General features: G+C 35.3%; 1 protein-coding gene across 1 annotated transcript in view; it reads right to left on the reverse strand.

Annotated features, from left to right (window-relative positions):
* Window positions 1–12,607, reverse strand: part of mical3a (microtubule associated monooxygenase, calponin and LIM domain containing 3a) — a 108,775-nt gene that overhangs the window by 12,940 nt on the left and 83,228 nt on the right. Inside the window, exons 30-35 of the mRNA XM_073850207.1 lie at window positions 11,682–11,732; window positions 9,872–9,979; window positions 9,654–9,747; window positions 7,297–7,347; window positions 6,663–6,713; window positions 499–564 (exon numbers count right to left, since the gene is read on the reverse strand). Of these exons, the coding sequence (XP_073706308.1) occupies window positions 499–564; window positions 6,663–6,713; window positions 7,297–7,347; window positions 9,654–9,747; window positions 9,872–9,979; window positions 11,682–11,732 (421 nt within the window). The remainder of the gene's footprint in view (window positions 1–498; window positions 565–6,662; window positions 6,714–7,296; window positions 7,348–9,653; window positions 9,748–9,871; window positions 9,980–11,681; window positions 11,733–12,607) is intronic.

Below are 12,607 nucleotides of genomic sequence, written 5' to 3' on the forward strand. Positions count from 1 at the left end.
AAAAAAAAAAAACTCCAACAAAATAAAAATGTGACCATATTCATCCTGTTCAAAAGTTTAAATTGTGGACTTGTGGACTAGATGTAAACATCTTTCATTTAAAATATCTTATTCAGGACAGTACTAAATAAAAAATAACATACATGTTGTATGATCTCTCTCATTTTGTTTAAATTATTTAAATTTTTACAGATCTGCAAGGGTTCCCAAACCTTCGCATTCCACTGTAGAATTGAATATTGGCAAAAGGCTGAAAAATATCGTCCAGCCCTACTACGGCTACAAATTTGTATTTGTAGATCAGAAACACTGACGCAATCTGCTGGGGGAAATCCACTAAGCCTGGACACACATGGGCAGGGGAGAGGAGTAGACTTTGTAGTTGAAGGGCAAAAGCAATACTCCACAGGTCCAGTGGGTTGTCAAAGTTAACGCCGCTGGCCATGTTGTTATGGAAACACAGCTGGCCAGCAGCAAACATGACGGGGTTTACGTTACCTTCAGGGGCACAGCAGGGGCAGAGGTACAGGGCTCTTCGGCGAGGGGTCCCGACATAGGGCTCAACTTCCACAACACAGGAAAGGAATGTGAGAAAGAGAGAGAGAGATAGAGAGAGAAAAGTTGTGGAGGTGACCAAAAGGGTGAATTCAAGAAAGAGGAGAGAAAGAAAAGAGATGTGGAAGAGAAAAAAAGTGAGGAGCGAAATCAAAAAGAGAATGAACTCTGGGGAGAAACTGAAAGCAGCAGTGTGATGCGACATATTGGGAGGAAATGACACGGGACAGAGCGCAAACATGAATGAACTGAGGAAGAGAGGTGAAATATCACGCTACTCTTTGAACTTTTCCTTCTGTGTACTTTTGAGTGGCGACTCGAGAGCAAACCTAATGTCTGCACAGGCTACATCAAAGAAGTACAGTATGCAGCTGTAGGTTTTCTGAAAGTGAGGTCTAGGAAGTGTCAATTTAAAGAGCTAAGGTTGTATTATTACATCAACTTCAGGGCTGTTCCTCGGTGCAAACTAGATTTCTCAATCCTCTCACTATGTCTGATATGGAAATCAGCAATCTATACAGCAAGTGTCAATACAGACATGAGGAAAAAGACCTCTTGACAAAAATGACTGGCACCAGAGTAAAGGATTTGACCAATGATCCATGGGAGCAAATTAAAGTGCCACTATTACACCATTTCAGTCATAAAGGTAAATGTTATTCTGTAAGCTGGATAAATGTGCTTCCGGTTGATGTATGGTTCGTTAGGATTGGACAATATTTAACTGAGATACAACTATTTGAAAATGTGGAATCTAAATACTGAAAAAGAAAATCACTTTTGAAGTTGTTCAAATTAAGTTCTTAGCAGTGCATATTACTAATAAAAAATAAGTTTTGATATATTTACAGTAAAAATTTACCAAAAATCTTAAAGGAACATGATTTTTATTAATGATTAATAAAAAAAATAAAAAAAAATCGTTTGACTACTGCTACAAACATACCCATGCGACTTAAGACTGGTTCTGTGGTCCAGGGTCACATATTGTTTTGAGAGTCTCCTGGAATACATTTACATGCATGCAAGGTCAAACAACACTTTCTTTTTCTTTAAATATGCAATTAATTTCACCTCACTTTCAGCACCTGTCAAACGATTTGTTCGAAGCAGTTCAAAGATTCTATCCTATTCTGGTCTAATTGGCCAGATGGCTCAGCCTGTTGTGATTGGCCTACTCTGTACAGGGCGTGTCAGAAAATTTACACCCATTGCCATAGTTTTGTATTTTGAACGCTCAATAGAAAATATAAACATCTATTAATTATCATACTTACAGGCTGTAATTCAGTGGAGCCAGCTGGTCAAAATAAACTGGGTACTAGGGCTATCACTAACAATTAATTTGTTAAGCGAGTAATGAGTCAACTATTCTGATGATTAATTGAGTACTCTGATAATTATAATTAATTTTTGTAGTAATAAAAATAGACCTATGCGAACAATAGGCCTTAAAATGATTTGAAATACATATATAACAGCAATGAGACAATAATAATTAGTGAAATTGCAATAAACAGTTAGCAGGTTTAAATATTGATTTATTCTCCTTTGTTTGAGCAAGTTTATAAATGATTTACCTTACAAATCTGATGAAATGGCTTATGTCGCATTCCCAGATGAACATTACAATAAACCTAAACTCACAGCAATATGCAGAGATGAGTTTGAGATGCTCCACACATGTAAATGATACCAGTTTGTGAGGAGCAGCATTTACTGTGAACAGAACCACTCTAACACGCACGTACGTAACCAAGCATATATATTAAACCTACAGTCGTGGCCAAAAGTTTTGAGAATGACACAAATATTAGTTTTCACAAAGTTGGCTGCTAAACTGCTTTTAGATCTTTGTTTCAGTTGTTTCTGTGATGTACTGAAATATAATTACAAGCACTTCATACGTTTCAAAGGCTTTTATCGACAATTACATGACATTTATGCAAAGAGTCAGCATTTGCAGTGTTGGCCCTTCTTTTTCAGGACCTCTGCAATTCGACTGGGCATGCTCTCAATCAACTTCTGGGCCAAATCCTGACTGATAGCAACCCATTCTTTCATAATCACTTCTTGGAGTTTGTCAGAATTAGTGGATTTTTGTTTGTCCACCCGCCTCTTGAGGATTGACCACAAGTTTTAAGATCTGGGGAGTTTCCAGGCCATGGACCCAAAATGTCAACGTTTTGGTCCCCGAGCCACTTAGTTATCACTTTTGCCTTATGGCACGGTGCTCCATCGTGCTGGAAAATCCATTGTTCTTCACCAAACTGTTGTTGGATTGTTGGAAGAAGTTGCTGTTGGAGGGTGTTTTGGTACCATTCTTTATTCATGGCTGTCTTTTTGGGCAAAATTTTGAGTGAGCCCACTCCCTTGGATGAGAAGCAACCCCACACATGAATGGTCTCAGGATGCTTTACTGTTGGCATGACTCAGGACTGATGGTAGCGCTCACCTTTTCTTCTCCGGACAAGCCTTTTTCCAGATGCCCCAAACAATCAGAAAGAGGCTTCATCTGAGAATATGACTTTGCCCCAGTCCTCAGCAGTCTATTCGCCATACGTTTTTGCAGAAGATCAATCTGTCCCTGATGTTTTTTTTGGAGAGAAGTGGCTTCTTTGCTGCCCTTCTTGACACCAGGCCATCTTCCAAAAGTCTTGGCCTCACTGTGCGTGCAGATGCGCTCACACCTGCCTGCTGCCATTCCTGAGCAAGCTCTGCACTGGTGGCACTCCGATCCCGCAGCTGAATCCACTTTAGGAGACGATCCTGGCGCTTGCTGGACTTTCTTGGACACCCTGAAGCCTTCTTAACAATGCAGTGGAAAGTTTTTTTCGGGATTAAGTCAATTTTCATGGCAAAGAAGGACTATGCAATTCATCTGATCACTCTTCATAACATTCTTGAGTATATGCAAATTGCTATTATAAAAACTTAAGCAGCAACTTTTCCAATTTCCAATATTTATGTAATTCTCAAAACTTTTGGCCACGACTGTACATGCCATATATTTGTTTAATTGAATCATAGCGTTTGTGAATTCACAATGGCGTTATGCTTTATGATGATTTTTAAATGGGCTTAATATGTCATGCAGCCATGGAAAAAGATCTAATGGATTCTCGTCCACGGAATGCACAACTTCCGGTATTTAGCCGGTTACTTTAATTTGATTCTTTCTTTTGGGTTAACATTACACTCTGCATGAAAGTTATTCATAACAGGATAATAGCGGCACTTTAAAGGGCTGATTCTTGTACAATTATTTATGTTCTGCAAAGCTGGGGTGATAGAATAGTCTTTAAAATACTGATATGAATTCACAAAAAGGGACCATCATTAAGAGGTTTGTCAACGCAACTCCTCGCTTGACTGCGACCTTGCTTGCATTCAGAAGTGGTTGCAGCTAATCAGCACTAATACAACCTTGTCTTATGTGAAGACTGAGAACATATGAAGTTGCCTATTCTACATACGTGACCTCTATTCTGACCTCATCAACATGTAAAAAGCAAAGGGTTATTTCATCGTAAGGTTCTGTTTCATGATCGAGTACTTGTCTTAAACCGCATCATCTCATATCGCTGGCTCATCCTCTGCGATTATGGGAAGAATCAGGAAACTAATTATCCATGAAAAGCAACAAGCTCACATTCTTATGCAGACATGCATGGAAACGACCCACGGGAAACAGGCCATAAACAAACGCACACTGATGCAAGTTACACAGAAATCAACAAAAGCTTTCTGAAGTTTTGGTTAATTGGCTACAAAAATGGGGACGACTATATAGTTTGGGATATGACGACCAAGTTTTCCCGCCAAAGAAGTGGGCTGAGGCCTCAGAACGCTGACAGAAATTACGCAAAGTGTTTTTGAGCTAGGATTACAAGAAATCCACCAACTGTTAGCAGGTCTGCCATCAACTAGGTTGTGATGAATAACTCACTTTTACAGGAAAATCAATCCAAGTGAACAGCTCACATATTAGCCGCTTAATCTCTGTGCAACTGTTACAAAAATGAAAAGTCGCCACAAGAAGCAGTTATGGGGTTGCAGCAGTAAAACGCCAAACAGTGTATTTAGCTTGCTTTTGGATTTCAAATGCTTTTCCATCAACGTCTCGAGACAATGTACCAGAGCATTTATGTAAATGTAAATATGTTGTACTTACCTGAGTTTTCGAACTAAACAGATGTTGATAAATACTCCTAGCTTATGTAAAGACCCATAAACTAACACCTACAATAACCTTCTGCCATGCTACGTTTAAGAAACATCTTGTTGCATTGAAAAAGATTCATAAGACGGATTAAACAATGCCTCAATGTCCTTTAAAAACAATGGGTAATTTATACACCACCGCAAACAGCGCTCCACGCTATCTCCTGTCTGCGTGGGTGATCTCGGCATGGCTTGCCTGTTAACTTCACAGCCCAATCAATGAAACGCCACAAGACAAACACTCATTCAAACAAGCACTCAACAGATCAACAGCAAGGTTAGGGAACACTGAAGACAAACCACACATGATTGGATCAATTGCAATGAGGAATGGTGCACTGAACATGGGGATCTCTTGGGGTCCGGGGCCCCTATGCAACTGAGCAGGTATGGGAGGAAAATATGGAAGCTAATAGGCTGGCGGGTAAAGCAGACAGCCATACGCATCTACAAAAAGGCTAGAGGGGAGGGGCTTAATCAGGATTGCAAGCTAGCTACATTTATTTGATTGTTTAAGCATTTCGGATTTCAGATGCTACTGTATATTAATGGCACATTTTTAGTTTGCAAACTTAGATTAAAACGGAAAGCAAATATAATGCCAGGGCAACTGCAAGCGAGAAAATATTGGGGAAAAACTGTGTTAAAATTTTTTTGGGTCAAATTCTAATGATTGTCACTAAATAAAACAAACAAAAAAACTAATATATATTACATAATTACTACATAAAATGTTTATAAAATATATTAATACGCACTACGAGTCAAAAGTTTTTGAATGGTAAGACTTTTTTTTTTTTTTTTAAAGTCTCTTCTACTTACCAAGCCTGCATTTGTTTGATCCAAAATACAGCAAAACCAGTAATATTGTGAAATATTTTTACTATTAAAAAAAAAAAAAATGCTTTCTATTCAAACATATTAAAATGTAATTTATTTCTGTGATCAAAGCATCATTACTCCAGTCTTCAGTGTCATATGACCCCTTCTAAAATGCTGATTTGATGTTCAAGAAACATTTTTTTATTAGTAGTATTATTATTAATTTTTAAAACAGCTGAGTCATTTCTTTGATAAATAGAGAGATCCAAAGATCAGCATTTCTCTGAAATAAAAGTTTTCATAACATTATGAAGTCAGTATTTTTTTTTTGGAAAAGAAATATAGAAATTAATGCTTTTATTTGGCAAGGATGCTTTAAATTGATCAAAAGTGATGATTAATGCATTTATAATGTTATAAAAAAAAATTAATTTTAGATAAATGCTGTTCTTCTGAACTTTATATTCATTAAAGAAACCTGAAAAATTATATTTAGCCGTTTTCAACAATAATAAATGTTTTTGAGCCGCAAATCAGAATTTGATTTCTGAAGGATCATGTGACTGCAGTAATGATGCTAAAAATTCAGCTTTGAAATCACATGAATAAATTGCATTTTAAAATATATTAAAATATAATTCAAACTGTTATTTTAAATAGTAAAAACATTATTATTATTATTATTTATTTATTTTTATTTTTTTGTACTTTTTGCTGTACCTTGTATCAAATAAATGCAGGCTTGGTGAGCAAAAGAGACCATAAAAACATTAAAAATCTTACTGTTAAAAACTTTTGACTGGTAGTGTATTTAAATAAATAGTTCATAAAAATGACACAATCATTAAAAATTAAACATGCATATATAACGAAATACAAATAGCTAATAACTAATATAAACATTTTATAAAATATATAAATGTCATAAAATAAATTCAAATTAAATACTGCAGGGTAAAATGAGAGAATATTTAGGCAAAGGGAAGACTCAGTAAGTACAGGGGGAAAAGAGAAGGCGTCAGATGTTAGTCCATTTCAAGCAACAGATTTGAAATACATACCGCCCAGATGCAAATCCAGGATCTCACTGTAATTAGACTCTCCCCAATAGTCTATAATAAGGATATATTAGAAACATGTTACTGCACACACAGGCACAGCCAGTAGCTTCAAGTCATGCATATGTTGCACACAAACAAACACACTCACACAGTAAGGTATGCCGAATACACACTCATCACACTTGTTATGTTATTTGGCATGTAAACACATAGTTAATTGCATTTATATTGCATGTCCTGTAATGGTAGATGAGCACATAGATTTGTTGCACTGCTGAGTTCTGCCACAAGGGACACAGCAGACTCTGGAGTGTGAGTATGTTTTTGTATCCAAAACCTTTGTTTTAAGTACCTATGAGAATATGTTTGCAACTTTTCCCTTAGGATTCACAAAATGGAACAAAATATATTGAAAATAGAAAAAACAGCCTACAATCCTGCTAAATCATTTATTATTTTTAGTGGCCCACATCCAGTGAGGCAGCATACAAATCTATGTTTGGTGTGACCGGACTGACGGGGCATGCAGTCGAGACACACGTGAGGAGAGACCAGGAGAGACGATGTTCGGCATGAGAATGGCACGATACGCTGAGACGACTACAACAACTACCAGAGTTGTCACCATTGATACCTGAGCGCCTCTTACGCTGTTTTGGACTAACACTAGAACCTTTATACAACCCTTAGAGAGAGTAAAGGATAAAAAGAGATTAAGAAACACTAGATATATAAAAGACGGGATGGAGAGGAGAGGGGAATGTGAGAGAGGAGGCAATAATTCAGTATTTTTCTTCTGTTGCCTATACATTTGTATTTGTTTCAGCTACTTGGTTTTGTTAAAGGTTGTATCAGCGATTTCTAGCCTGAAACATAAAGTGTAAAATTCAGCTTATCTTTCATCACGATCCGCTCGCTGCCTGCCCCATAAATTGTCTGTGAAAAAAACGCGTCTCTCTGGTCAGCCTAGGGTCCGAGATATGCCAAAAAAACAATCGGCACTACCAACCTTTCCACAGCAAAAACAAACATTGTTCCAACCAATCAGCGTCAGGGGTTTGGTGTTGTGGACTTTCGCTCCGCCTCCCTCACATCCCTGCACCAGTAGGAAAGTCCACAACACGAACCCCCTGACGCTGATTGGTTGGAACACGGTTTGTTTATCTGTGGTTATTGTTGATAGCGCCGATTGTTTTTTTGGCATATCTCGGACCCTAGGCTGACCAGAGAGACGCGTTTTTTTCACAGACAATTTATGGGGCAGGCAGCGAGCGGATCGTGAATAAAGGTCAGCTGAATTTGACACTTTATGTTTTAGGCTAGAAATCGCTGATACAACCTTTAATATTATCTGTTCGCATTTTGCAACAGGAATCTATCTTTGAAATATTTCTTTGAGACAAATAATGGAAAAATTCTAGTAATTCTCTTAGCTGTTACTGTACCTATCCAAAAAACAAAAGTCCAAATTTTTGATAGCTTGTCATGTGCAATTTAATACAGAAAACAAAACAGCCAGTCATAATTTTGAAATACCTACACTACCAGTCAAAAGTTTTTGAACAGTAAGATTTTTAATTTTGTTTTTGTCTCTTCTGCTCACCAAGCCTGCATTTATTTGTTTCGAAGTACAGTCAAAAAACTGAATATATTTTAAAATGTAATTTATTCATGTGATTTCAAATCTGAATTTTTAGCCTTTGTATTATTAATTTTATGATGAAAAAAGCTGAGTAGATTTTTTTCAGGTTTCTTTGACTAATAGAAAGTTCAGAAGAACAGCATTTACCTGAAATATAATATATAATATAATATATATATATCATTAGAAATGTCTTTAATCAATTTAAAGCATCCTTGCTAAATAAATTATTAATTTCTATAATTTTTTCCCCAAAAAGAACCGCAAATCAGCTTATAATTTCTGAAAGAATGTGACATGGAAGACTGAAGTAATGATGCTGAAAATTAAGCTTTGATCACAGGAATAAATTATATTTTAAAATATATTAAAATAGAAAAAGTTATTTTAAATATTAAAAATACTTAATAATAATAATAAAAAATAAATGCAGGCTTGGTGAGCAGAAGAGACTCACTTTATTTTACTGTTCAAAAACTTTTGACTGGTAGTGTATATTTGACCTATTAGAAGCATTATATATTGTAGATTACAAAAAAAACACCCTTTATATATATATATATATATATATTTTTTTTTTTTTTTTTTTACATGCTCAAATTAAGACTTTAAGACTCACAATGATTCATAAAAGACTTCTAGTGAATAAGAGAAAATATTATACAGAAAGAGGCAGATCCAGTTGTATGCCAGCTACGAATCCTTGGACTTAAATGATTTAAATGATTATTTGAATGTAAAAATGTGTCTGAGAAAACAAAAAATGCCTCAAGGTTCGCTTGCAGCTCTACTAGAGCACTCTAAAAGCAATTTTGGCATATAAATAATTAATAGCTGAGCATAACCAGAAAATACAATGATATTCACAACAAAACATCTATTACTTTTTCATGACTTTCAAGGTTTTAATTATTCTCATTGCCTTTTCCAGCCCTGGAAATCACAATTTCAAAATTCCCTAACATGGCTTTCCATAACCGTGGGAATCCTGAATGTAATGCTAATGTTACTGTTTGTCTATGTGGAGCCTGACAGGGTGTTGCAAATTTAGTAATGACATAAAACCTTCTAGCAAAGTTTGTATAATCAAGGCATCACATTACTATGCATCAAAATTCTAACTAAGCCAAGTTAAGGCTTTTAATCATGAAGCCAATGATGCATAAACATTTGACATCATTTTAAGTCTTCGCTGTAGTTTGAAGCTAAAATCTAGAAACAACAGCAAGCAGAGTTCTGACCTAAAGGTCAAACCATAACTACATAGTAAAGCATGAGTTATGAAGATCTAGCTCCAAGGCTTTAACCCTTCAGCAGCGTAACTGAGAAAACAAGTGAGACTGAAATACCTGCTTCCCCTCGCAACGCCTTTTCCACAGCGACACCTCTCTCCTCTAACTGCCTCTGTTTCTCTTCCACCTGCTCCAGCTGCCTCTGAATGATCTGAGGAATCCAAAAGCAGCTTCTAGTTAATTTTTTAATTTCACACTCTCTTCTTCTGCATTAGGATGGCTGAAATTCAACTTTCTGACAAACTCGTGCTAAGAAGTCATTAGCATGCTCTCACCTGGGCTCTGTGGAGTCTCTTGAGCTCTTCTTGCTTGGCCTGCCTCCGCGCAGCTTTCTGTACCCTTTTTGTCAGCTTAGCATTGAGTTCCTCCTCTGTGTACGTCTTCTGCAAGAGGAAATTAAAAATCAAATCCAGTGCTCATGTAACCTGTGTCCAGGTCAGTTGTGGACGGATCCTTGTCTGGCATGTCATGGATGTCTACAGCAGGGATTTGTGTAATAGAAGACTACAGTAGAGTCTAAAACAAAGCCTAATGTCAAATCTATGTAACTAGTAGACCGAAGCATTTCTGATTTCTAAAAACTCTAAAGCACCTCTAGATGCAATTTTGACAGTATAATCAAGTATAATAAAGAGTGAGTACTATTGCTGGAAATTAAAAAAAAAAAAATTTAAACAACTATATACACTTAAGTACACTTTCATTCAATAGTTTGGGATCAGTAAGATTTTTAAATGTTTTCTCATGCTAATTAAAGTTTAGATTTATTTGAATAAATGTAAGATTTATTTGATCAAAAATACAAAAAAGTAGTATTTTAAAAGATTGTTGCAATTTAAAATAACAGTTTTCTATTTTAATATACTTTAAATATAATTTATTTCTGTAATGCAAAGCTGAATTTTTATCAGCCAAGACTTCAGTGTCAAACGATCCCTCAGAAATCATTCTAATATGCTTATTTATTATCAATGTTCAAAACTGTTGTGCTGCTTAATATATATATATATATATATATATAAAAAAATTTTTTTTTTTAAGGATTCTTTGACGAATAAAAAGTGTAAAAGAACAGCAGTTATGTAAAACAGGAATGTTTTCTAACAGTTTAAATCTTTACTATCACTTTTTATTAATTTAACACATGGTTGTTAAATAAAGGTATTAATTTCTTTCAAAGAAAGAAAGAAAAAAAATTACTGACCACAAACTTAATTACTGGTAGTTTATATTGTCACAAAAGATTTCCATTTGAAATAAATGCTACTCATTTTAACATTTTATTCATCAAAAAACTTTTTACAGGATTATTTGACAATGAAGACTGGAGTAATGATGCTGAAAATTCAGCTTTGCATCACAGGAATTAATTTTTATTTAAAGTAAATTAAAATAGAAAACCACTATTTTAAATTGCAATAATATTTCACAACATAAAATTTTTTTCTGTATTGTTTAATCAAATAAAGGCAGCCTTAATGAGCATAAAAGTCTTTTTTTTTTTTAAACATTAAAAATCTTACTGATCCCAAACTTTTGAATGGCAGTGTATATAAAGTACTACTTTCTCAACGAAAGAAAACGTGGTTCATAAATTTACTATATCTGAAATCAGAGCAAAAAAAGAGACTCAAAACAGTAATACTAACAAAATCTCAAATGATAAATCTTCATACTATAACAATAAAGATAGATAGATAGGAGTTGTCTTTGTGTATTTTCCAACAAATTGTAACAAGGTGTAAGACAGACATAGAAATATATATAGACTGAAGATGCTTTAAGGAAGTCTAGTAGAAGCTATGAAACAAGAAAAACAAGTTGCATGTAAACCAGTGAGGTACACAGTATAGAAAACAGTATGCGGGTAAACAGCCAGAAAGCCTTTTAAGAATGTCATGTGATACAGTTACATCCTCCAGCAGAAAGGGGGCGCTTTAGCCTTCACCATGCTGCAGAAAACGGTTAGTAATACAATAAAGCAAACATATGTTTGGACCAATGATAACAAGAAGGGGGTTAGGCATGACGGTGTGATATCACATGCTTAAACGGGTAGACCAATGGAATGAATGAACACACTACCTTTGTGGCATACGATCTCTTGAACGCCAATGCATGAGGTACATAAACAGACTTAGGAAAATAAATTAGAAACAAAACAAAAATTATGCGATTAGATGGGTTAATGTACAATTAAACAAAATCAGGATTCTACGGCAACACACAAACACAAGACTTGACATTTAAGGACGCTGGGATGAGTGCAAAAGTATGCATTAATGCGACCGTGTTTTGTGCAATACAATTATATTTGAGGTCCAAAATGAACACCTGCCAACCTACCAAAACATTAAACAACAAAACCAGGGAATCTGCAGGATTAGCTCAAATTTGAGGCTTTTTACAACCTGCACAAATAAAATTAATGCCATAGCAGGGTAGGGCAATGTCTATGGTAACATAATAAACTGTTAAATGACTGCAAAAAGCAGGATTTACAGTTCAGATACACGTTTTAGCAAAAACAAAATGTTTTATAAAACGCACTCCACATTGTAGCTTTTAAACCATTTTTAAAAAAAAAAGGTTATATAAATTTAAATAATTATCAATCATTATATTTAATAAATAACATATATATATTCTTAATTGTTTAGATTTCTCTAAGACATTATCATCTTGTCAATCCACCAGTTCACATTTACAACACCATAAAACATTTGATTTTCACTTTGGTCTGAACAAAAACAGCAGACAGGCTTATTGGAAATACATATTTCATCTCTGCCAGCTGGTGGCGCTTTTGGAACAGCAGAAATATAGCGGTAAATTCAAATTTAAGACCTCTTGAAATCATAATTAAGACTTTATTGTACTATTTATCAGAGTTGTGGACTCGAGTCAATGACTCGAGACTCGACTCGGACTCGAGTCACAAATTTGATGACTTGTGACTTGACTTGACAATCAAAGATGACTTGCGACTCGACTTAGACTTTGACAGCAAT

This window comes from Garra rufa, chromosome 11, assembly GCF_049309525.1.
Source record: "Garra rufa chromosome 11, GarRuf1.0, whole genome shotgun sequence".
NCBI lineage: Eukaryota > Metazoa > Chordata > Actinopteri > Cypriniformes > Cyprinidae > Garra > Garra rufa.